Below are 25,972 nucleotides of genomic sequence, written 5' to 3'. Positions count from 1 at the left end.
CAGCATAAACATTTCCAGCAGAGAGAGAGAGAGAGAAATGTAGTTTTCCCACAAGTATAAAAATACACAGCATATAATGCAGTGGTTCAAAATGCTAAGATCATGGGTTTTTAAAGGCTTACGACGTATTTGTGCTAAAGTTATCCAGGGTGTTGCAGCCTCCAGAGAATGAAATCGTCATTGGCTGCCACTTCTCCATTGACTAGACGTTCTTCAGCAAAATTGGGATTTAGGGTCCAGGTGGCCTTCCTGATGTGGTAGGACTCACAACTCCCCACTACCGCCAGCTAGCATGGCCAGTAGACAAGGGCCATGGGAGATGTAGTCCATCTGCATCTGAAGGACCATAGATTCCCCATCCCTGGTGTGTGGAGAGTGGTGTTGACAGAGAAGCACGCCGAAGCGCCCAAAGGGAGTTTAATGACCTCTGTCTTGCAGGTGGTCTCTGTAGTCCCTTACAGCTTTTTAAAATCAGCCACCTGATTTTTCTTCTCAAAACTGAATAAAACTGGGGACTGGCCTGCAGTGCCTATTATGAACATACAGTCGCACCTTATGTTCCCCCCTTAGGACTTAATTATCTCATTCAGTTTTTTAACATTCATTTCATTACAATTATTTCTATCCTGGCTTTCAGGATAAGAATCCTTCCAAAGCAGCTGAGAGGAAACATTAAATTGAATTTAAAAATGAAACAAAAGAGGAAACAGTACTGATATAGTAAAGCAAATCAGGATCCTTCCCACAGGGCAGTTGGTGGTAAAAAGGTGTTTTGTGTGTGTGTTCCAGCTGTAGCAGATGCTGAGGTGGTTTTTGTCTGCCACCTCCTCCATAGAGGATAAAACAGGCCCCAAGATAGATCACTTGCCACCCTTTCTCTTCATGGGAAATCTTAGTTTCACACTACAGTGGTACCTCAGGTTAAGAACTTAATTCGTTCCGGAGGTCCGTTCTTAACCTGAAACTGTTCTTAACCTGAAGTACCACTTTAGCTAATGGGGCCTCCTGCTGCTGCTGCTGCACTGCTGCTGTGCGATTTCTCTTCTCATCCTGAAGCAAAGTTCTTAATCCGAGGTAATATTTCTGGGTTAGCGGAGTCTGTAACCTGAAGCGTATGTAACCTGAGGTACCACTGTATATTTGAAGCCTACATACACACATAAAACCCCAACAACCACGCCCCTATAGGATATGTGGCCTGCTGCTATGGAAAGAGGAACATGTGATCAGGGACCTCGCTTTGCATTGGAAACCCATTCTCTTTCCAGATATCCAGCATATTTGTACCTTTGTGATTTTCATTGCTTTTTTTTTTTTACTGATTTGCTTGTTGCTTGGTTTTTTAAAAAAATAATCTTTACATCATTTTTATTTGTTTGATGTTGGCTGCCCTGGCCTCTCAGTGGAAAGGTGGGATCCAAATGTTTTAATAAATAAATGCAACAGGAGAAATCGAGGGGTGGGGAATGTTTATCACATAGCAAGGACAGCTTAAACGACCTCTTGAGGTGGCCACATCCTAACAAAAGAATCCAGTGGAAGTTAGAACAGTGTGATCCAAATAGTAAGCAATGTGCATTGTCCATGTTTTGGGAAATGAAATACAGACAGTGGCACCAGGTACAGGGAGCTTCAGCTCCCCCAATGTTTTTTGGCAGGGAGCAGTGCCTCCCCCAATATTGAGGGCACCGCCCTGTGACTGCCGGGTGCCCTCCGTGCGTGAAAGCCTAGGGTTCATTAGTCTCAAAGGTTATAGAAAGATTTTTCCAGATTGCATCTTTTTGTGTGAGAAAAAGCCTTTTGGGGTACAGGAACTTTTGCTGAAGGGGCCTCTTATGCTGATCCTGTCAGTCATAAGGCATAAGCTTGCTTGTTACACACTGGGTGCAGAGCATCAGGAATGACTACATGGCGTTAGTTGTTTTTCTTAGTCATCCTCATTCCCACAAGGACGATGACAAGGCTCTGATTAGAAGGCCCCCTTGCTGCTTCAGTACAAAAGTTCACATGACTCACTGGCAGTAAGTCAGGTGGTTGAATTCCTGGTTTCAGGTGTTGGATGAACAGGACAGCTTAAATTTTTAGTTCTGGGAAGGGTGCTTCCTGACAATCTGTGCCTGTGGCTCTTTAGGAGGGAAGAGTCACACTTTACTGCTTCCTGGAGGTTTACTGCTATGGCTGTTAGCCAAGGTGACTACGATGCAGCTTTGTAGAGCCATATTTTTGCAGTGCACAAAGAGGACCTCTTGTGCCCAATCTCATGCCCTGAAGCAAGACCTCCCATGTCTGAATTCGCCCCTATGCACAACATGTTGCAGTTAGGCCCTCAGTGAGTTATGCTTATGCCAGACTTCCCTGTTGGACAGGAAATAATTTTAGAATAACCTGCCTGGCTGACGTTTAAAAAAAGCAAGTTGTTGGTTTAGTTACTAAGTCTCTGAGGCAGTCCCACTCTCCTCTTCGTGCTGCAGCTGAAGTGGAGAACCTGTGGCTCTCCAGATGTTGCAGGATTACAACCCCCATCACCCCTGATCATTGGCCATGCTGGCTGGGCCTGATGGGAGTTGGAGTCTGACAACCTGCAAAGGACCAGAGGTTCCCCACCCCTGTGCTACCAAATATATGTTAGAGCCAATGACTGATCCAGTTCTGATCCTTGGTTAATTTATTGGCCTAGCTGTGACTGATTATTGAGAGAAGTCTAGGTCTTTTTGTTAGGTTCTGCCTCAGAAAGCCATTTCATGCTTGCAACTGCACCAAATCCCTTTAAACAAATGTTGGGAATAGTTCTAGCCTACAAAGGTAAAGGCAAATTATTCAGACATTATTACGGCTCTGAAATCCTTGATGAAACAATTGTCTCTTCCCATAGGCTTGGAGCCTAAGATACATGCATTGATCACTGGTTTGTTATGGTGAGAATGTTCTGAGACAAAATTTGTGCCTCATTCATCCCCTATTTTCCCCTCACGTAGTACATCCTGGTTTCTCTTTCAGGTACTAGATGGTCTTTTAGCTCAGCATGGGACAGTAGAGAATGTGGAACAAGGTAAGGAAATGTCTTGCTACTCTCACTCTTGCCATTGGTTTTTATTCAGGCATCTTGAGCCTTTCTTATAGCTTTAAGTGCTTATATAGAAATGATTCATTTCACGGGGACTGTTGTACTTATTAAACATCTGCTTCATAGTACTCTGGAGTAATGTGCGTCCTTGCTGTCTCCCGTGCAATAAATTACAGGGACGTATTTTAATAGGGTATAAATATGTAACATGTATAGGAAAAATTGTCTTGAAGCACCCCCTAAACATAGAATTATTCTGGACTTCAGGGTAATCACTGAAGAAAAGCTTATCCAATAGCCACTTCACAAGTTGGTGTTGACACACAGGTGTATTGGCACAGGAGAAACACAGTTATGTGTGAAGTGTCTAGCTGTTGGGAGAACACTTATTGAGCTTGTGTGATTGACACGAGATTCAAAGCAAACGTACATCCACTTTCTTATCCCCAAATCCTCTGAAGGAGAGTCTTGCTGGATGCAAGAGTACTGATTTATCTACTGCATTTTTAAATCAGTTGTGTTATTCTTTCAGGGAGCCTGAGATACTAAAATGCTTGCTTGCTTGCTTGCTTGCTTGCTTCTGCAACAGTGGCAGATCAAATAAACTATTAGGCCTCTTCCTTCAAGCTGCAGGGTTCTGACACTCTCAGCATTAAAAACTTCAAGCCAGAAGTCAGAATCTGCGGATGACCACACGCCAAAGACGTTACAAAGACTGATAGTTTCACATTATGACAGCCAAGTGATTTCCACATTCCTGGCCTTTCCCCCTTTGCTGTCTAGACCACTTAACCACACACAGCTGAGCACATATGTGTATCTGAGAGGATGCAAGAGAATTGCTATCTTATTAGTTCTGGAGCATTTAGATTAGTCTAGATATAGGGAAAATAGAAGGCATACCCACCCCACAATATACCATGTGCTTATTTGTATTTGTTGGAACTTGGGCAGTAGTAGTGCACTGTATTCGTGTGTGATATTGAGAATGATCTGCATTTCCTTGGTTTACCTAATATTCATAGTGTCTTTCTATTGAAATATGAAGAAAACTCAGTTGGGGTTCATACATTGGCCTGGAGGCAGGTTTTCAGCATAAAACCAGAAGCACTGGATATAGAAACAAACCAGAATGGACATGTTCTCCGTGTTATGTTGTTATGCCTGATGTGTTTCAGAATTAGAAAATTCCTTCACTGGGAGCAACTTACATTTCTTACGGACAATTTGCAAAGATAAACCTCTGTAGCTTTCTCTTTTCTTGGTTTCTACTGATTCTAATTCTGAAAAAACACTTTGAGCATAATGAAACATTTTGTTGTTTTTAGAACCTGTTCTCTGTGGGGTTTTCAAGACTTTCAGTATAAACCCCTATGAGATTTTTTTAGATTTAAAAACTATGCAGTAAATTAGGTTAGTTGTCTAGTCACAGCTTGCTTCTGTCTTTTCATTCAACAAATTCTACCCTGACAGACACAATATCCTGTAAAAGAAATGATCGCCATCATGCTAATCTTTCAAGAGAATTAGTCTATGAATGTAACCAACAGTCATGCTAAGTGCTTATCAAAGTCATCTCATTAAGCAGAAAGCTGATAGAGGGACATGCTGGAGGAACAGGTTCACAGGATTATTTTAACCCATGACAGCTTTTTGTCATTATGTGCATAGAAAGTCACAGGCTAAATTCATCCTGGATATGGTTTTTCATGGTGCTGTGAGCTAACTGAAATGTGGGATAGTGATGGGGTGCCAAAAGCCAAATCCAGGCCAAATTCAGCCGATGGCACTGCATCTCCAAATCAGCCTATCATAGACTGGAGTGACGTTCTGAGTCTCCAACACAGCTGCTGTGGGCTGAGGTGACCATGTGAGTTTCTTAGGACGCAAGATTCTCAATATGAAGTCCTAGAAAACATTTTGTATGGCAATGAATAGGGGGGATGGGGTGGAGAGAAACTCAATAAATTAATATGATTCAAAACAGAAGCTCCTCTTGTGATATTCTCCCACATGGTAACCCAAACATTTGTTTCTCTCCACTCCCCTTCAGTTAATACAGAATCAGAGACAGCAGTTGTCAACGTTACATATGCAACAAAAGAAGAAGCGAAAGTGTAAGTGGCAGTTCTAAGTGTAATTTTTACTCTTTCTTATCTTTCTGCTCTGTTTTTTCTCCTGGCAATGTTCTCCAAATTTTCTTCCTTTATTCACTGCAACAAAACTAGTGTGTGGTGCATTATGGCCTAGCTACCACTTTACCAGAAACATCCATCTATCTACCTATCTGTGCTATTTGAGTGTTAACCAATGAACGGTTTCTCTGAGGGCCAAGCAGAATAGCTACTGAGAAATGGGAGCACCCTGTTTGAGCAGGATGGAGAAGCTGTGGCCCTACCAGATGTTGCTGGGTTTTAGCTTTGATCAACCCTATCCAACCTGACTCTTGGTCAGGAAGATGGAAGTTGTGGTCCAGCAACATCAGAAGGAACACAAAGTTCCCATCCCTTATGTATGAAATGCCAAATACTTCCAGCAAATGAAAAAGGGGACAATGGATTCTACATTGCTTTGACCAGTGGGATTTTATTCTAAGGACAGGACTGGCAAGCACCACCTTTGTGCCCATAGAAAAACAGAATTAGGGTTCCTTTATTTAGTGCACTTAGCTGCAGATAGTAAACAATATCCACAAAATGCAAAATAATATGGCCCCATTTCAGCTAACATTAGTTGTAATTTAAGGTTGCAATCCTAAACTCACATACTAGTGAGTGAATCCTATTGCACTTAACAAATTAGGTTGGACTTCTTAGTAAGCATAGTTAGGTCTATGCTGTTGGCCACAATTTTTAACTCTCAATGCTTTGAGTTGAAGTTAATAGCAATATTATTAGCTAATTTGGCATTGGTCTTTTTTTAACCTTTTAGGGATTGCTAATCATTTTTGGCATGAATGTGTTTTTCACAAAATATGGACAGTTATATTCTCAAGAGTAGACTTCTAATTTTCACAGTTTAGCCTTTTCAGTTGAGTTTTCTGTTTGACAATCCATTGAATAATAATTCACAGGAATCACTTGCAAGAGCCACAAAACAGAGCTGGGCAGAAGGTAGATAAGGATCTACTGATAACTTCCTAGGTGATTTGAAGTAGATTAACAAGGAATTTTGACTCCCAGTTGTTCACCAATAGTAACAGCATCTAAAAACTCCCTCACCCCAAATGAGGTATCTTCAACCTTTTTAGACTGGGGACCCAAAAATGTATTTGGAAACCCATTTTTTAATCTTCTACCATATAATAAATGGCCATAGTGCTCCTGTTGTGACCCACCAGTTGAAGACCAGCACACTCAAATCACACTACTGAGATGAAGGAAGTTTTTTTGGGGGGTGGGGCTGAGACAATATAAAGAACTGAACCAGGGAATGATGTTGGATTTTTCTTTAGGGTTAGTTTATTGTCAGGGAGGGGAAAAAATCCCCTTTTTTCTGTTTCAGAGCAATTGAGAAGCTTAGTGGTCACCAGTTTGAGAACCATTCCTTCAAGATTTCCTACATCCCAGACGACGAGGTGAGCTCCCCTCAGCCCCCTCCGAGATCCCGGCGTGGGGGCCACTCTTCCAGGGAGCAGGGCCCCTCCCCTGGGGGCTCCTCGCAGCCCAAACAGCTCGATTTCCCACTACGGATCCTGGTCCCCACGCAATTTGTTGGTGCGATCATAGGAAAGGAGGGCTTGACCATAAAGAACCTTACTAAGCAAACCCAGTCCAAGTAAGTACCACAAATGGTTTAATTTCCTTCCACAGGGGCTCTGTCTGTAGCCTTTATGTCCCTAGTTTGTGATTTTTTAAAAGACCAAATGCAGAGCAATGGGCTCTGGTGTGCATTGTGTAGCAAAAGCTTTGTCTCTTGCAGCAAATTTTAATCCCGTTCTGATGTGTTTTGTATACCTATGTGGAAGTTGTGGCTTGATAGGTATTACAGCCCTGCAACTGTGATGGTTAAATTGTCCTTTTCAGACTCACCCTGTGTTTGCAGAAATTCTGGATAGTTTCACTAACCTGTTTTGTTATGTACTGTCACCCAAAGCCCCTTTCCCCAGAGTTTGTTGTTGCTTCTGCTTCTGCTTCTGCTGCTGTTGCTGTTGCTGTTGCTGCTGCTGCTGCTACTACTGTTATACTACCAGCAGCCTATAGCTGGTTGCTGCTATTCAGCACCAAATATCTTCTGCATAACTGGGTGCAAGGGGTGTTTATAATATTTTAATCATTTTGTCATCAAATTGCTACTGTAGTTCTTTTCTGTAAGCTCCTCCATCTCTTCCTGGAATAGTTTAATAACTGTACTCTAACCCTAATCATGTCATCTGCGATTTAGCCAGAAAAACATGTTGTGTGCAACAACATTATGCTTAGGAGATCATCAAAACCATCAAAAAGTTCAAGTATTTATAAGAAGATATATATGATCCTACAACTAAGAGAGACCTTCATTTTGCATTAGGAAGCTTGCTATTCCTGTGAAAGCATTATCTGAGCTAGTCAAAGTAAAAAAGATGAGGGAGCCCTCTCATCTCCTTTAGAGAGGAGCAAGAATTCCTTTGACTATATTATTTGATGCTTGGTATTCTTAAGAGTGCAATAGTTTTTTCAAGGAAGTTTTACATTGGATGTAAAATGCTATATATGTTACATTACAGTGTATGATCTGGGTTTTATTGAAGCTGAAACCCATTCCTTAGGTGTAAAGACCTTGGAGAAGGAAAGCCATGTAGCAGTTTGAACTGGAATAATTAATAATAATAATAATAATAATAATAATAATAATAATAATAATATAATTTTTCTTTATACCCCGCCCTCCCCAGCCAAGACCAGGCTCAGGGCGGCTAACACCAGGTATAAAAACAATGGATTAAAATACAACTTAAAAACAAGATTAAACTACAACATTAAAATGCAGCCTCATTTCAGCAGAAACTCAAATCAAAAACTTTTTTGGGGATGAAAACATCAAATCTTCACCAAGGCCAACTATCCAGACTGGTCCTACGCAGGCCAGAAAAAAGTACCCTTATGTAGAGTACACTTCATCTTGTAATTCAAACTTCAAATCATTTTCCCCGGTCTTCATTTTTCTCGAAAGATTATTCTCCAAGTGACACGTTAAACTAAAGATTAGTGTCCATTTTTCTATATCAAAGCTTGTTTTGGCGAGACACTAAGCATGAACCTGTGTGAGGTAGAAAGGGCAGGAGTCTGCCTGTTCTGATCACAGTTTGAGCTTGTTCTGCCTCTGGCTCCAGCAGAAGTAACTGCACTTCTTGTTTGCGTAGGGTGTGTGTGCATAACACCCCATGCATGCAAACTACATGATGGTGATCCTGGAAATTACTGCATGGTTTAGGCTTACGGTCATTGAGCGTTACGCTTTTTTTGTCTTGTGCAAATACTGCATCAAGTGTATGACCACCTGATGGACCTAGAAGTGGGACGTGCATGCCTGATGAATGGGTGTGATGCCATCCAGTCTACTCTGCTACATACCTGGGCTCTCCTCCAAACTAGTTCCACATTTGTCATTTTTAGTCAGCAGCGTTAAGCTCCCACAATACTTTTCTTTTGCCACACTGTAAACAAGGATGCCACAGGACAATGGCAGTGACTAGCAGGCCTGCTTAACCCAGCGGTGGAGAACCTTTAGCTCTCCAGATGTTGCTGGACTGTCTCTCCCATCATCCCTGACCATCGGCCATGTTGTCTGTTGCTGATGGGAGTTGGAGTTCAACGATATCTGGAGGGCCACAAGTTCCCCATACCTTATTGAATCCTTCTAAGTTCCTCATCCCAGAGCCACCACCCACCCCAATATTGGGATGCTATGGTTTCTTTACATGTGTGGTGTTCTCCTGCATTGCGCCCCAGACGAAGGCCAGCACAAAGGAAACCGGTGCCATGTGAAGGTTAAATGACTCAGTGTGGCAGCTGCTTCTCGCAATACAAGACGTTTTGTGTGCAGTGCCACATAGATTGGGCTGATCTTTTTGATTTAATTTTACTTATTTATTGGGTGGGCGAGCCTCATGGTGGCATGGAGAAAAATTGCCTGGTCTCCAGGATGAGCTGCTACCCACAGACAGCTTGTCTTGCCCACAGGAAGCCATTTACAACAGCCTCCACATAGTGACTGTTTCATGTGCACCAGCCTTCAAAGATGCCTTATAAGATATTGCATTGTTTTCCATTTCTGCAAGGTCACTCACAATCTGAATCGAAATGCTAGCTTGGTTTTTCAATGCATGCAAATTGTGCTAATGTCAAAAGGCCAATGAATTATGTATTTTTAAATACATTCTTTGAGTCTGTTTATACATACGATTCTGGGAGCATAAAGGGCCATTTCTGTACTGGCAGTCTAGCTGGTGTGGGGTAGAAGCACTTTGGGGACGTTGTCTGTGGTCTCCCTGACACTCATCACAATGGTGACTCATGAGACAGCACTCTCACGTGGGTGGGGGTGATGATGCAGCTTGTTTGAACCAGTCCTGTGCGTGAATTGAGCATGAAGATGCTGTGGCCCTCCAGATGTTCTGGGACTACAACTCTCATCATCCCTGACCATTGGCCATGTTGGCTGGGGCTGGTGGGAACTTGAATCCAACATCAGGAGGACCACAGTTTCTTCATACCTTATGTAAATGATTATACCAGTTTTGCTTGCAGCAGGGGCAGATCATTTTTTAGCTCCTGTATTAGGGTATGTTTGAGTATATCCATGCATGCATATACAGTGGTACCTCGGGTTACATACACTTCAGGTTACATTCGCTTCAGGTTACAGACTCTGCTAACCCAGAAATAGTACCTCGGGTTAAGAACTTTGCTTCAGGATGAGAACAGAAATCGCGCGGCGGCGGCAGGAGGCCCCATTAGCTAAAGTGGTACCTCAGGTTTCACAAGAACAGTTTCAGGTTAAGAACAGACCTCTGGAATGTATTAAGTTCTTAACCCGAGGTACCACTGTATATTCATGCACTCTGCTTCATTTAAATTTGGTTCCATCCAGAATCCATTTTCAAGGGGTTAGATAGGTGAGTAATCCTCTATAGAGAACTCAGTCATTCCTGGGAATCTCCCTTTGTGGGATCCAGAGCATTGTTCCCTGTAAGAAAGGGAGATGTACTGAGCAAGAAATCTAAACTTCTGCAGCAAAGCTAATCTTTCTTACTTCTAACATATAACTGTATTAATATTTAAGGTAATACTTTTTTGAGGAAGCACATGATATGTTTACTGCTTTGGAGCCTTTCAACATCATCTAATGTGTCCAGGAAGATCTCATAATTCAGAAAACAGTGATTTGCATGGCATCCAAACCAGAGAAGCATTTAGCTGTGATTTTCTTTCACTCAATTTTTTATCCTCACAACAACCGGTGAGTTAGGTTAGTCTGAGAGTGAATGGCCCAGGGTCACTCAATGAGCTTCATTGCTTAATGGAGATTTGAACCCACATTTCGCCAATCATGGTTTGATATTCTAACCACTACATCACTCTTCTACACTTTGGTGTCTTGGTCTCACATGTTCAAGCTCACATAATCTCATCTCCTCCCTTGACTTCTTGGGTTCGCAAGAAGTGCAAAATTGTGGTTTCTGCTTGCCCTGAAACAAAATTGGAAACCGTGGTTTGAAACTAGTTTTTGCGTCATTGGAAGGCAAATGTATACCTTAATCTGCTGGTGTAATAGCAAACAATGGTTTGCTATGAACGTGGCAGTCCAGAAGGGCATCATAGCATGAGAAGAATGAGCACAGGAGCTGGAAGCTTGCTCATGTAATGCTGAACCATGTATAAATGTGAACCATAAATCTTAATGCTTTTCTTGCATTATCCTTTATGTTCAATGCTTGCTTGAAGATGGGTTCTTTGCTGGTGGTTAATCATGTCAAATAGCCTTGTACACTGTTACATGCAGTTCCTTCGCTGGTTTATTAGGGTGCCAGCTTCAGGCACCTTTCTCTGACCCCTAGCAGATTTCTTTGTATGGGCTCTGTTGCTGCAGGGTAGATATTCATCGGAAGGAAAACGCTGGTGCCGCAGAGAAGCCAATCACCATTCACGCCACCCCAGAGGGGTGTTCAGAAGCATGTCGCATGATACTTGATATTATGCAGAAGGAGGCTGAAGAAACAAAATCGTAAGTATCACTGGCATTGATAGGGAAAGCACGAAACAGAACCTTTAGCAAGTCCTAAAATAGCAAGTCTTGCATGCATGTAACATTGTGCATCGAAGGTTCATACCACACAAATTCACCTTTTAGAGCATACAAAAGGCCTTTTGCCTTTTCCACTTCTACAGTCTAACTTCTACAGGCTGGAATCTCAATTGGCTAGAGGGAGAAGACAAAGAAATACCATCTCGACCCACATGGAGGAGGGATTCTTAATTAATATACGGTTAATTAATTAATTAATATATAGTTGGGAATTAATACATTGCGTTTTTATTGATTAAATAAGCATTTCTACCCTACCATAAACAGATGCTCCTCATGTCCTGAGGATTAGTTTGAAGTTTCTCTACAGGGCCATGACTCAGTGTCAGAACATATGTTTTGCATGAACTAAGGTTCTGGGCTTAATCTACAGCCATAGGAGCCAACTCCTAGGTGCTGAGGTCCCTTCACCTTCCCCAATAAAATATTTGAGGGGGCTGCCCCCTGCAGTTGACAGCCATTGTCATTCAAATGGTGTGTGTGTGCCGTGTCTCATGATCTGTTTTGTGGGGTGGGGCTTACCTGCCCCCCACCCCAATATTTTATTCAAGTTGGCACCCTTGTTTCCGGCATCTCCAGCTAAAGGATTTTTGACTGTGGCATGACCAGTATAAGATTCTGGAAAGCATCTACCAATCAGGATGCACAATAATGGGCTTTGGGGATCGGGTTGCAGCTCGGTGGCTGAGCATTTGCTGTGCTTTCAGGAGGTCCCAGATTCAACCCCCAGGATCTCTAGGTAGGGCTTGGAGAAACTCCAGTGGTCTGTCTTGCTATAAGGCAGTGGTTATGTTGCGTTGGGTGGAGTAATGGACTCTGTTTAAAGCACCTCATATGAAATATATGTAAATACATATGCCTGCACTCAGGCACACATACTAATTTGGTCCAGTGGTGAAGGCCTTAACCCCATTGCTAGCTGAAAAGACTCCTTTGTGTTGTTGTTTTTTAAAAAACCCTCCCTTTTCATGGAATGGATGAGGTCTTGCTGGATCATGGAACTCCTGGTTATGTAAAGATTGCAGCCAGTGTTTCATTCTACGGCAACTAAATAAATAAAGCCACCATTGGCATATGTCACCTCCTCTCCCCACCTTCTTTTTTGGCCATTTCTAATTTTAGCACACTGGTTTCATTGTAGACATTTGAGAAGTCATACATCTTTTCACATCCTGCATTGCTAGGCCTGATGAACTGATTTGGCCCATGTTAATAGGTGGCTGGAACCCCTTGAGTGATGGATCTGGACACTTATATACTTTGTAGTCAAAGGCAGGCTATAGGAAGCAGTTATCTAGCTAGGCTTGCTCGGCAGCAGGGTCCCAAATGCAATAGTTGCAAGGGTGGTAATGGCTTGGGTGTGGGGTTTATGAAGTCTGCTATGCAGATCACATCTATGTCTTTGAAATGCAACCAAAACAATTGTTGCCTTCTATACATGTCATTACCATGAACACTGAAAAAATGCGGTGAGGAGAGAAATTTAAATACTGCTCTTTCACAGTTTATCTTCTGAGTTTGTACCTGGAAAAGCAATGTGTGCGGCCAAGTGTTTATGAAGCTCACTGGTTTTGCCAGGACATGGTAAAAGGCTGCAGATAATCATGGTTATCCTATACGATGCTGGGAGGTGGTGTTGGGAAATGTACCATGGTCTTCTCCAAGGACCAACAGTGAAGACTTTGGAGCTGCATCTCTCTGTACAGTGGTACCTCGGGTTACATATGCTTCAGGTTACAAATGCTTCAGGTTACAGACTCCGCTAACCCAGAAATATTACCTCAGGTTAAGAACTTTGCTTCAGGATGAGAACAGAAATTGTCCTCCAGCGGCGCGGCAGCAGCAGGAGGCCCCATTAGCTAAAGTGGTGCTTCAGGTTAAGAACAGTTTCAGGTTAAGAATGGACCTCCGGAACAAATGAAGTACTTAACCCGAGGTCCCACTGTCTTGCTGAAGGGCCCTGTAAAGTCCAGCTAGGGAACCTACTTCAGAAAGGAGGACTGGGGGGAAGACTAATGCCAGAAAAAATGATTTAATGTTTTTTCACATCTTTCAGAGCTGAAGAGATTCCCTTGAAAATCTTAGCACACAATAGCCTAGTTGGGAGATTGATTGGCAAAGAAGGACGAAACTTGAAGAAAATTGAGCAGGACACGGGGACCAAGATCACCATTTCTCCGTAAGTACCGCTGACCAGATAGGCGGTCAAATTACACTTCTCAGTTAGACCAAGGAGAAATTTACAGTATGTACCTGAGCACAACCCCTTCACCCAAAATATTGGGTGGCATCCAATAAGCTGCCTCTCTTTGTAACATAGAGCATGAGTAGCCAACGTGGGGCCCTCCAGATGTTTTTGAACAGCAAACCCCATCACTCCTGACTATTGACCACGCTGACTAGGACTGATGGGAGGTGAAGTCCATTAACACCTGGAGGGTACCTTGTTGGCTAACCTGGCCTTTCAGCAGTTGGAAAAAATCCACCCTTGATACCATATGCCCGGGTGTGTCTGTGCGTGGAATACTTCCTAATTTGTGGATGCTCCAGCTAATCCACCTGACAGAGTCGGGTGGTGGGATTGTCCTCTGTACAATTTAAAGTGAAAAACAAGAGGCTCTTGCGCCCATCTGCGCTCAACCTAAATAACTTGTCTTCTTGATCTGCGTTGTTCTCACCAATAGATTTAACTTTCTGGATTTGCTTTATAAATATAATTATTGCCTAGCCTGTACTGTCAACCACAGGGCATGTTACAAATCCCAGGACATTTGTTCTTCTCTGATTGTCCAGTTTGCAGGATTTAACCATTTATAACCCCGAGAGGACCATCACCGTGAAGGGTAGCATTGAGGCCTGCTCCAATGCTGAGGTGGAGATCATGAACAAGCTTCGGGAAGCCTACGAAAATGACATTGTAGCAGTCAATGTAAGCTCTTGATTCTGCCCGATTTACGTGTGTGCTTGCTGTGTGAGAATCCGGTGGTCCTGGGGTAAGAATCCAATAGTCACCATGGGGGCAAGTAAAGATGGAGGTGTGTGGAAGCCTTGCCCACCCCAAAGAAAATGCCAGACACCTTCAGGTCTTACTTCACTGGACGAAAGTTAGGTGGCCCAAACATAGTTTTCCCAGCCCTCCCTCAGTTTGCTTTGTTGTTTCTCATTTCCCCTTGTGTTTCTTTTTAGCAACAAGCCAATCTGATCCCTGGACTTAACCTCAATGCATTGGGCATCTTCTCGACAGGCTTATCCATGCTCCCCTCTGGAGCTGGAGCCCGCAGGCCTGCTGTCACTGCCCCATACAACCCTTTTGCTGTAAGTAGCTGGTGCATCCTCTACCCTGTTATGTACGTGCCTCTGCAAATGTACTCTGTGGTGTTGTCCTGCTGCCCTCTAGAGGCAAGGAGGAGACACAACGACCAGTTCCTGCAAGCAGATCTTTGCTTCAAGTGTAGTGTTTTGGAGTGTGCCCTGCTACGCAGTTTGGGGGAAGCGGGCAGGTGCAATGGAAGGACATGGAAGTGAGGTCTTTGGTGATGACAGTATTGGAGACTCATCCCTATGGGCTTTTAAGAAAGCCGGTCTCTCCTTAAATCCTAGGGCAACTTTCAGACAACATAGGCGTCCATTTTGTTTACCCGGTTGGCTGACTTTGCTTACCCTGTTCAGAAAACAAGGACCTCTTGGGGGTTTCTTTTGTGAGTGTGCCAGGTATCACAGCCCACACATTTGGCCACAGAAACAGGGTGCTGCGTGATGTGACCCTCCTCCTCGTGGTGATAGCTCACCTCTACCCCTTTGTGATGAGCTGACTTTGGAAACAAGCTGCAGAAGGTATTCTGCATATCTTTGGGAAACAGGGCTGTCCCTATCTGATTATGTGTAATCCCATGCAGAACAGCATGGATTTTTTTTGTTCAGCAGTGGCAGCACTCATGTGCAAAGTACACCATACCTAGCTAAACCTTGTATTGGGCTTTTAAATATATATAGGGGATGTCCCACAGCTTGATGGTAGAGCACATGCTTTACAGGTGCAAGGTCCCAAGTTCAGTCTTTGGCATCTCCAATGAAAAAGAAGGATCTGCAGGTAGAGAGAGGTCTTGGAGAGATGCTGCCAGCCAGAGTAGACACTACTGTGCTAGATGGGCCAAATGTGTGATTCAGTGCATGGCTGTTTTACACACACACATTATATATATATAATTTTAAAATATTTTAATACCACAGTTCATCAAAATCAATGAAATTATAAAAGCAACAGTAAATTTAAAAAATACCGTGCAATAGAGGGGGAAACTTAGCAGTGTGGTAAGAGATAACAGTAGCTGCCAGCAGATCATAACAGTTAGCAAAAGCAATCTGAAATGTAAAATACAATTGATAGTAGGGAGGTTCATTCTTGCTTTTTCTTGACCCACTTCCAATCTCCCTTGAACTGCCGCCTCAGTTTCCTGGACCTCCTGGAAGCTCAAGCTGCCTCTGAAGGTTTTACTTTTTAAAAATAAACATATTCATTTATTTAAAATACTTTGACACACACACACACACCCTTATGATGCGATACCAGGATGGGAAACAAGAATAAGATTAATAAACCAGCAACTACCATCCCCACAAAGAGAAATAAAAGGACCAGATAAGGGTTTTTTTTTTAAAAAAGATGTATATACATGTGCATCCCTAGATAATCCTCCATGTATGTAGAAGCATTATTTTTTTTAACGAGACTGGGTGGGCCAATTTTGCTCCTAAACTGATAGGCACACAGACACCCCCCACCCAATGGAAACAAGTGGGACCTGGAGCAAAAACAGTGCACCCTCTTCTCATCTATTAATAGGAATGCTCATGGTCAGGCTTTCACCAGCCATTCCATTCCCCTATGGCCCCATTTTTTTTAGATTTCCGGCTGACATGTAACATTCTGTGGTGGCCCAGCATGCTCAGTCCTCATTTGGCTGTGTTTACCCCCCTTAGGTTTTGTGTTCAAAAAGGACGTTTTTGTACCGCTCTAAACCTTGAGGTTCCTTCCCATGCTTGCTGACTCCTCCCTCTTGTTTCTCTGTGGCTCGGTTTTTGGCTACAATCCTGTCAACACTCGCTACCTGAGCTCACAATCAGAAAGGGGGATGATACTGTTCCATGTCAACTTGGACACAATCTTTACAGTGGAGGCAGTCCGTGAATTGAGCTGAGAATCATCCACGTCACACTGGAAAGGGATTGGTGATGTCAGCGTCAAGGGGGCCTTGCAGAAATGCCGGTTACAGACACCCACACCCACGGCTAGGACATGTGGCCCTCTGCCTCCAGCCCCTCCCCACTGACTGTCACTTTCTTTCCTGCCGTAGAGCCACGCGGCATACCTCTCGGGCCTCTATGGAGCCTCGCCGACTGGCGCATACCCGCATCAGCACTCTGTAAGTGCATTGCCCTGCTCTTCCTGGATGCTGGCCTTCTGTGCACCTTGCTTTGCAGCATACCCTGTCTTCTCGCTTAGGAGGCTTTTAAGTGGTTCTGTTCCGGAGCAGTTTTTCCGTATGTTTCTGCCCACTCTGTTGCACTGGTGACAGTAACACACAGCAAAGCCACCGAGAAGCTTCTACACTGCCCTGCTTCTTACCTTGTACAGGGGTACCTCGGGTTACATACGCTTCAGGTTACATACGCTTCAGGTTAGACTCCACTAACCCAGAAATAGTACCTTGGGTTAAGAACTTTGCTTTAGGATGAGAACAGAAATCCCACGACGGCGGCGCGGCAGGCCCCATTAGCTAAAGTGGTGCTTCAGGTTAAGAACGGACCTCCAGAATGAATTAAGTACGTAACCAGAGGTACCACTGTAGTCACAGGGAGCCAGGTGCCAATTCCATTAGCTTCTTCATACATGTATTTTCTAGAGTGTTGCCACTTTGCAACTTGCAAAGCTGCCTTATACTGTCAGAATATTGGACTGCCTTTGCCCAGTATTGTCTGACTGGCAGGGTCTCAGCAGAGGTTTTCCAAACTGTCCTACCTGCGATCTTCTTAACTGGAGATGCCAGGGATTGGATCTGGGAGCGTCTGAATAGAAAGCATGTACTCTACAATTAAGCTGTGACCCATTCCAAATAGCAGGACGACACCTTCATGGATACAGGCTTTGTCGTTCCATAGCTCTGCAGTAAGTAGATCTTTGTGCCATGAGCACCTTCGCCTAATGTTATGGAGCCATTAAAGGTTGCAGCCCCAATCTATCAAAAGGTGGCAATGCTAATAAGCTTTAGCCTTGCCTGCTTTGTTCTGTATGCTAGATTTTCTTATCCTAGGAGATGATATCAAAACAATCCTTGGCAATATTCATCCATGAACCCTACAGTGCCTGGTTCTTTCCTTTCTGCTCTACTCTTGTGCTTTCTTGTGCAGCTTGCATTCTCTTTCTGATGGTGCTGTGCCAGGGGCCTTTCACCCTAGAAAAGTGAGGCAGTGTGGGTATTGCTCACACAAACAAAAAATGTCTCTGGGGTTAGGAAGCCAAGCCTACTAGCACTCTGCGTTCAATTCTTCATTCCATTAAATTGTAGAGCAGTAAGCTCGGAGGGGCAAGAAAGGTAAATGAAGTATGATCCTGATGGAGATGCTTATTAGCATTCCTGAATTAATTTTAGCCTCCCACCTAAAGTGAATGCTTTGACATTTTGGAGGGTGGCATTCCACTTATTTTCTAACAGGATTCGGATAAACCCATTCTACATCACAGGGAGAAAGCAATCAGTACTAATGCTCTGCAATAAGTCACCTCCTATTTCTTTTTTCTGTTCCTATGTCTTTCTTTTTTTAAACAAAGTTTGGCTCTCTCCCAACTTCTTGGCCTGAAAACAGGTTTAGCCATTTATTCCTGCAAGCAATTCTTTGCTGGCTGCCCCATCCTGGGCATGCAGTTCTGTGTGTGTAGAAAGAATAAGAAGTGGTCCTTGCACATACATAAAGAAAACAGCAGCAAAATGCATGTTTAAGTGTGCAATCAAACAGTCCCTATAACTTCCCTGCTTTCTTCTGTTGTTTCCAAAAGAATGTCATATGTGACTGTTTCACAGTCTACATCATGCTGTGGAAGGTTTGGAACTGAGAGGGCAAGGGGACATGTCAGTTGAATGGAACCTAAGTTGTAAGCTAGCACAATATATAAGACTGTAGAATAGCTTTTAAAGTTTATATAGCATGAAATTGATCTACAGTTTCCTTGCATTTTGATTCATGAGGAATCTGTAACGAGTACTTGAATTTTTGAAATAATTTCAACCTCTAAATGCCTACTTTAAGGTACTGTTTTTACTTTTAAAAAAAATGTCAGAAAGGAGAAGAAAAACTGATTCCTCTTCACGCTTTGTGGTCTGCAGAGGGTACTTACTTGGTTGTAGCCTGGGAGGATCCTAGTTGAAATTCCAGTTGAATCATTGTTCTGTAGCTGCCTGCAGCATTGGTGTAAAGTCATGTTTTGTGACTTCGTGCCAAGAGATAATTCAGTACACATTAATTAAGCACATTCTGGCAAAACACGTACTGGTACTTAGTTAAGAAACTACTTAACTAAATTTCCCTAGACCAGGAATCCCCTTAGACATAAAGCATTGTCTCATTGAGATAGGCAACCTGTGTTGGTTCTTTGCTCGCAGACGCCTTGTTACTGAGACTCAAGTGAAAATAGAAAGCAATAGTTTTATTTCTTTTTGTACCATTACAGTATATATCAACAATCAAAGGGGTACGACACCCTTGTATGTTGAAAGAGGGGCAGTCGATTGAGAGAAGATACGACAACACCACACCATGACCATCGTTTTGGCTGGATTTCGCTGGCTTTGCCAAAACTCTGTCATAGCAGCAGACAGCAACACACACACACACTTAATACTCCCATCATTTGCTTTGACCAGATTGCTCTCCCTGGTTTTGTTTGCTCCATTGAACTTGATGAGACCTGCTCCTCAGTAGGCGTGTATAGGTTTGCACTGTAAATCCAGTAGATTTCAGGAGGTCTTCAGTTGTCTGAATAGTTTGATTTGCATGGTGCTCACTGTATTTAACTCCCAGTCCCTGGTGATAGCTCTCTGCTTTAACTCTTCCTTGCATTCTCCTTTCCCCATTTCATCTGAGATTTCCTTGAGGAGTGCTTGTCATTTCACTGCTGGGGTGGATTTTGCCTGTCGTCTGACATGAGCCAGGGCTTGCTTGCTTCCTTGCTTGCTGCTCCCCACCTTGGGAAAGCGATACAGGTGGGAATGCTTCGTTTTTCTTCCCAATATGCATTTCATGTCCCTTTGCTGTCCACAGTTGCCAGAGCAAGAGGTGGTGAACTTGTTCATCCCAACACAGGCAGTGGGTGCAATTATCGGGAAGAAGGGCCAACACATTAAGCAGCTGGCAAGATTTGCAGGTGCCTCAATCAAGGTAAGAAGCCCACCCACCTACCCCTCGCCCTTTCCTGCATTGCCTCTTCCTCCAGCTCAGAAGCCAAGTGCTACAGAACTCTGCCTGCCTCCAGCTCTGATTTCTTAAATCCATGGCCAATACTGCCAGGAGCAGTTGTGTGTTAAGACCTTCCTGCAACATTAAGTGTTCTACCACCTCTTCATCAGTTTTTCTTAACTGCATTCATATTCCATTCTTCCTCCAAAGAATTCAAGATAGCATTCCAAAAATCTAGTTGAAATAAATTGCCATCAGCAACTGGTGTGTCTGCAAACAAAAGAAGCCCCATTAGATAAGGAGAGAGAGAATATGCATCAACAGGAGAGGTGCCCAGCCACATATCTTGGCTATGGACAGCTCCTCAGAAAACAGTTATCGGTTTAGAAAAGACAGCTGGCTGCACACCCAGGACAGCTGATATATTTGGGAAATGACTCATTAGTGGAGACTGACTCGTTACTCTTGGGGCTTGCTGATGATTGAGTGGGCCTGACCAGCCCTGCATGACACGAGCAAGTCAAGTTTGGGTTATACATAGCCATTTGGGGAAAGCTCATGTGAATCATTGCCTATTGGGGCTTGTATTTTTAGGTCGCAGTCTGTGATATACCCAAACTACTGCACAAACTATCTGGGTATACACTAGGCTCTAACACTACTCCTTGTTTCTATACTATCAGAGGCTGCCTCTCATGTATGTTTCAGGTTTTGGACATGGAAGTGCTCCTGCGGCTCATTACTGATACTAAAAACGTAACACAGGATGTGTCCCTTAAGGGGCTCTCTTACTAGCACTGAGCCAAAGCGGTGTGTGTGCGTGTAATATGCAACCCTTTACACTCTTCATAGTGGTGTTGTGTCCCACTTCCCCGTTCCAGTGGCTTCTTGGGTTATGTGCAAACAGTGGTAAAGCATCTGATAAGATGGAGGGAGGCGTGTAGGTTGTGCAGTGGATCATTTTCTCCTCTTTTTTTAAAGTGCAGACTACTACTTGAAGGGGGCACCTGGCAACACAATCTGCAGCATGCCTCCCCATTGCCTGCTGTCATACTTGCCAAGCAAGGGGAGGAGTCGTGCTGCAGAGAGAGAAATGCAATTTTTCAACAGAAGTGTCAACAACTCTGGCACTGAAACTCTCCTACCAAAAATCAAACCCTGCTCAAAATGTGGTGCAGCATTACCTTTAAGCTAGGTGCTTTCAAGAACCCAGAGGTGAATGTAAACTAGTCTACCATATCAGAATAATTAAAGAGCCCAGGTAGCAAGCCTTTGGTATTGTGGAGCCCAGAGTTCATGTGCAGTATCTGTTTTTAGTCTGGAAGCTTTTTAAGTGGATCCTGTAATCTAGGGCTTGTTGCAAAACCTCTGCACCAGGGCTATTGATGGAGGGCAAAGGGCCAATGCCACTGGGACAAATTTGCTGCACTGTGCTGTGTTCTCTGTGACTTGCAGATTGCACCAGCTGAGAGTCCAGATGCCAGCGAAAGGATGGTGATCATCACTGGGCCCCCAGAAGCACAATTCAAGGTCAGTACATAGCAATCTTGTGTCATGAAGTGCAAGGCATCAGGGCCTGCTTGTGTCAGCTGCTGAAACATGAGGGAAGCAGCTGTCCAAGAAGGCAAGAGTGGCCAACCCCAACTAAAGCAGCCTGCCAGTAGAGTTCTGATGTTGCTGCTAACCCGAAATATGGAGAGCAGTAGAGTAATACAGCCCCACGTTCTTAGCTTTGAGACCACACCCACCAGCCTTCCCTTACATATTTCTCGATTTCCAGCAATTGTTTCAAACTTGACAGCGTCATCCAATAATCACAGGGTACTGTTTCCCCATAAGTTAGACCACTTTGGGGCTTACTTTCCAGTAAGTGTGCATAGGATCAAAGCTTAAATCGGCTAGTTCCAAAATAGTTGCCTGAGCATCCCTGTATGTTCATGGTGCTATAATTAGAAGTGCAGTACAAAAGGAGAAGGGACGCAGGTGGCGCTGTGGGTTAAAGCCTCAGCGCCTAGGACTTGCCGATCGAAAGGTCGGCGGTTCGAATCCCTGCGGCGGGGTGCGCTCCCGCTGCTCGGTCCCAGCGCCTGCCAACCTAGCAGTTCGAAAGCACCTCCGGGTGCAAGTAGATAAATAGGGACCGCTTACCAACGGGAAGGTAAACGGCGTTTCCGTGTGCGGCTCTGGCTCGCCAGAGCAGCGATGTCACGCTGGCCACGTGACCCGGAAGTGTCTCCGGACAGCGCTGGCCCCTGGCCTCTTAAGTGAGATGGGCGCACAACCCCAGAGTCTGTCAAGACTGGCCCGTACGGGCAGGGGTACCTTTACCTTTACCTTTACAAAAGGAGAGGTTGGGCTGGAGGGGATTTTACTTTCTCTAAAACTTGGGGAAATAGTCCTATTAAGGGGTAACAGAAACAGGGCTGTGTGAAAGAAACTTTGAATCCCAACTGGAGAATGCTACCTGCCCCGCTGCTTCTTAAAACTTGCAGAACTTTACAACTGTTACTGGCCCTGATATAAAGAACATATATTAGTGTTTTAAAAGCAAACTATTGTTTTTCCCTCCTCCTGCCCCCAAATATCGTCTGTTGACACGACAAAGTGCGCCACCGCTCATCCTTCAGTTCAGGAGGCTACTGGAAGATTAGACTCACTTTGTGCCTCATCAGCATCCCCCTGCGAAATTCATATATGGGCAGCTCCTATAGAGCAGTGTTTCCCAACCTTGGGCCTCCAGCTGTTTTTGGACTACAACTCCCATCATCCCTAGCTAGCAAGACCAGTGGTCAGGGATGATGGGAATTGTAGTTCAAAAACAGCTGGAGGCCCAAGGTTGGGAAACACTGCTATAGAGTGCCATTAGATGAAGGTCCTATTGTGCTAAAGTATGCACATATTTATGCTTTGACTCTTAAGTCAGCTGTTTGAGCAGAACAGCTGCAGCCCAACAGAAGAGGACAACACATGGCCTTGTGTTACCATTAGAATCTAACCTTGTTATTTGTAGCATCTAAGAGCTGCCATGCTCTTTTAAGAACACAGATCTAGGACCCAAAAGGCTGTTGGATGGAGGTAGGGTTTTTAACCCTGCAATAAAGGTAGAGAAGCTGGTATGGGTCTGTCCTGGTTTCTAGGGCTGGATTTTAGGTGCAGCAGGACAGGACTGCTCGTGTCGTTGTAGCTACATTCATTTTTGCACACCATCTGGGAGAACAGCAGGCAAGAGGACACGGTCCTGATAGGACAAGTGGTTTGAGACTTTTCATGTAGCTCCTAGTCAGGAACCTTGTTCCTTGGAAAGAGAAAGTGAGTTCTTTTAGAGTGTACATTACCTTTATAACCACAGATTATAGACTCTGGGAAATTTAGCAGCTGGTCTTTTTTATTTTCTTGATCCCAGGCCCAAGGACGAATATTTGGGAAACTGAAAGAAGAAAACTTTTTCAATCCGAAAGAAGAAGTGAAGCTTGAAGCCCACATTAAGGTGCCTTCCTCCACAGCAGGTCGTGTGATAGGAAAAGGTGGCAAAACGGTATGTGGGGTTGCTGCTATCAGGGTCAAGGGAGGTAGAAAAATCTGTGGGGTTGCAACCGTCCAACAGCTTGACCTCACCCCCCAAATGAGCACTCCTCTGTTGAATGCCAAGTGACGAGTCTTGATACTTAAGCATCACCCCTCATTTTGCTTTTATTAGATTGGATTGCTTGAGTAGATACACAGGGCAGGAGTGGCATGAACATCTGATCACGTTTGCTCCGCCTACTGATTATGCCATTAACCTTTTCGCAGTTCCAATCAGATTTTTTTTCTGTGCTGTTGCAGGTGAATGAACTACAGAACTTAACTAGTGCAGAAGTAATTGTACCCCGTGACCAAACACCTGATGAAAATGAGGAAGTCGTCGTCAAAATCATTGGTCACTTCTTTGCCAGTCAGGTGCAGTATTTTATAATGGCTTATTCAACAATAGGATAGTTATGAAAACGTTAACAAGTTAATGAAATGACAGCCTTGAAGCTACATGGAAGTTATGGAAATGTGTAGTCAATGTGCATGTACATGTCATTGATTTACATTCATAGTTGTTAAGGGACAAATATAGCACACGGTCCTAAAATGGGGAAATTGTAATTCTTTGGTACTTAAGAGTATAATGCAGAAACTACTTAGCAGCTTTTGAAGGAAAAACAAGTAGTGCTTCTTCCAGCTTTGAAAGCGCTCTATATTATACACAACACTTTTCAGAGTTGCTGCCTGAAAGCATGTTTGTGTCAGGCTGGCTGAATATAGAGAATACAACTGCTACTGAAATAATTTCATCTAAGCTGACCTTAGCAGGGCTTTCACATAAGTCACAGTTGTTTATGTTAGCTCAGCTGGAGATAGTGGAATACTTACCATGGTTACCACAGAGGACCCTCACCTGGGTCTTTCATTTTGGGGAGATGGCTCTCTGCATTTCCTGACCTCTAGCTATAGCGAGATTGCCTGTTCTTTTTCTATTAATAATAATTGTTCTTTTCTCCCCTTGTAGACTGCACAGCGCAAGATCAGGGAAATTGTCCAGCAGGTGAAACAGCAGGAACAGAAACACCCTCAGGGAGCCCCCGCCTCGCAGCGCAGCAAATGAGGCTCCAAGGCTAGCCAACAACAACCGATGAATGTAGCCCTTCCAACACCTGACAGAATAACCAGACCAGGGAGCAAACCAAAGACTATCTGGAGGCATTGGAGTCTGCCCAAGAAGCTGGGGCTCTGCAGAGGACTTTCAGTACACAGGGAGTGGGAGGGGGTCGGGCTTCAGCCAGCAGGGAACTGCTTCCCTCACACCACAGCCCACATGGAGTCTGTCTAACAGTAAAACGCTATCCCTTTAGTTGGACTAACATAGGCAAAAAATTTTGCAGACAAACCCATTCAGAATAATTTCTGTACATGTGTGTACATACTAGGAAACCATTTTCCCCCCACACAGTGCATGGGCTGCTGTACAGGACAGCATTAATATATTTTAGAATTAATATAGCTAACTAAACTAACTCCAGTCTTTAATTTCTTTTTTTAAACAGTCGCATTTTGTTTTTAGAAAAAGCAGGCTTTTCTAGATTAAAAAGGAAAGAAGCTAGTCCATTTTGAATTTCTATCAGAAAGTAGCATGGAGGACTTTGGAATTCCACTTAAATTTTGCTCTGGTAATCCAAAGTGAACAACATTTAGAAGGACTTTAGGAAGACCAATGGCAGCTCCATGCCATATTGGGTTGCTGCCTGTATGTGCCAACGGAAGGGATACCGTCTCGTTAGCAGAGGAATCTCTATGCATTTCTTTTCTCCAGCTCATATGATCTTCTCTTTGCTTCATAGATCTCAAACTGGTTTTTGCATACACTCTCTCCTTTTGTACCACCAGACAATGCAGTGCTCCAAGTAAACACATCATAGATGCAAAAAGAACCACCCAGCCACAACTTCCACTTTGCTTATCAAAATGCCAAGCTTCAGTTATACCTAGGCTTCCTAAAAGGGGTGGAGGGGAACCTTCACCCAGCTTGCAGGAAAACAGAGCACACTTGGTACATTTTGCATGGAGGATGCTGCCACCAATACTTTGGGAAGTGGGTTTTTTAAATGGGATTGACAAGATGGTGTTGGCCCAGGGCATGAAAATTGCAACTTTTTTTCAAAAAAAGAAAACAAAAGAAAACAAACAAACTACCTCAGGTGTTTTCATACCTCAGCACCTTGCTCTTGTGTGTCCCTTTTTGAGATTTTGTATGCCTTGTAAAACTGAGAGTTGGAGCATTTTTTTATTTTTTTAATAAAAATGAGTTGGAAATAAATTTAGGCAAAAGACAAGCTGCCAGGTGGAAGAAAGCATCATTCTGCATGATGACTATTCTGTATTCTTCTTCTGCTAGATGAGAGCAAATGGCCTTGGAACATAATAATAATAAAGGATAGAAGTGCAAGAGACACTGGAGCAGAACTCCTGAGTTTGACAGGTTACACACACGGTTAGAGTTTTCTGTGCTAACAGATGGATGTTATACTGGTTTCTGTGAACATACCATTGTACCAACAGACTGCAATGCCAGTTTCTCTACTTCAAACAGTGTTCTGTGAAAAACAAAATATATCCAGCTAACAAGAGCCTGACCTCAGTAGTTTT

At 43.7% G+C, this 25,972-nt stretch overlaps 1 protein-coding gene across 2 annotated transcripts in view; it reads left to right on the top strand.

Annotated features, from left to right (window-relative positions):
• Window positions 1–25,953, top strand: part of IGF2BP2 (insulin like growth factor 2 mRNA binding protein 2) — a 59,755-nt gene extending 33,802 nt beyond the window's left edge. Inside the window, exons 4-16 of one of the 2 annotated variants that reach the window (XM_079976880.1) lie at window positions 2,998–3,049; window positions 5,118–5,181; window positions 6,569–6,841; window positions 11,135–11,269; window positions 13,407–13,529; window positions 14,144–14,279; window positions 14,537–14,665; window positions 16,705–16,773; window positions 19,667–19,783; window positions 21,257–21,331; window positions 23,205–23,336; window positions 23,627–23,740; window positions 24,339–25,953. In XM_079976880.1, the coding sequence (XP_079833006.1) occupies window positions 2,998–3,049; window positions 5,118–5,181; window positions 6,569–6,841; window positions 11,135–11,269; window positions 13,407–13,529; window positions 14,144–14,279; window positions 14,537–14,665; window positions 16,705–16,773; window positions 19,667–19,783; window positions 21,257–21,331; window positions 23,205–23,336; window positions 23,627–23,740; window positions 24,339–24,434 (1,515 nt within the window). In that variant the 3' untranslated portion in view covers window positions 24,435–25,953. The remainder of the gene's footprint in view (window positions 1–2,997; window positions 3,050–5,117; window positions 5,182–6,568; window positions 6,842–11,134; window positions 11,270–13,406; window positions 13,530–14,143; window positions 14,280–14,536; window positions 14,666–16,704; window positions 16,774–19,666; window positions 19,784–21,256; window positions 21,332–23,204; window positions 23,337–23,626; window positions 23,741–24,338) is intronic. The other variant, XM_079976881.1, reaches the window with a different exon arrangement.
• Window positions 25,954–25,972: the final 19 nt, after the last annotated feature.

The sequence above is a fragment of the Podarcis cretensis genome (assembly GCF_951804945.1).
Source record: "Podarcis cretensis genome assembly, chromosome: 5".
In the NCBI taxonomy this organism is placed as follows: domain Eukaryota; kingdom Metazoa; phylum Chordata; class Lepidosauria; order Squamata; family Lacertidae; genus Podarcis; species Podarcis cretensis.
The sequence above is the reverse complement of the archived record's forward strand: the minus strand, read 5'-3'. Positions and strand labels throughout refer to the sequence as shown.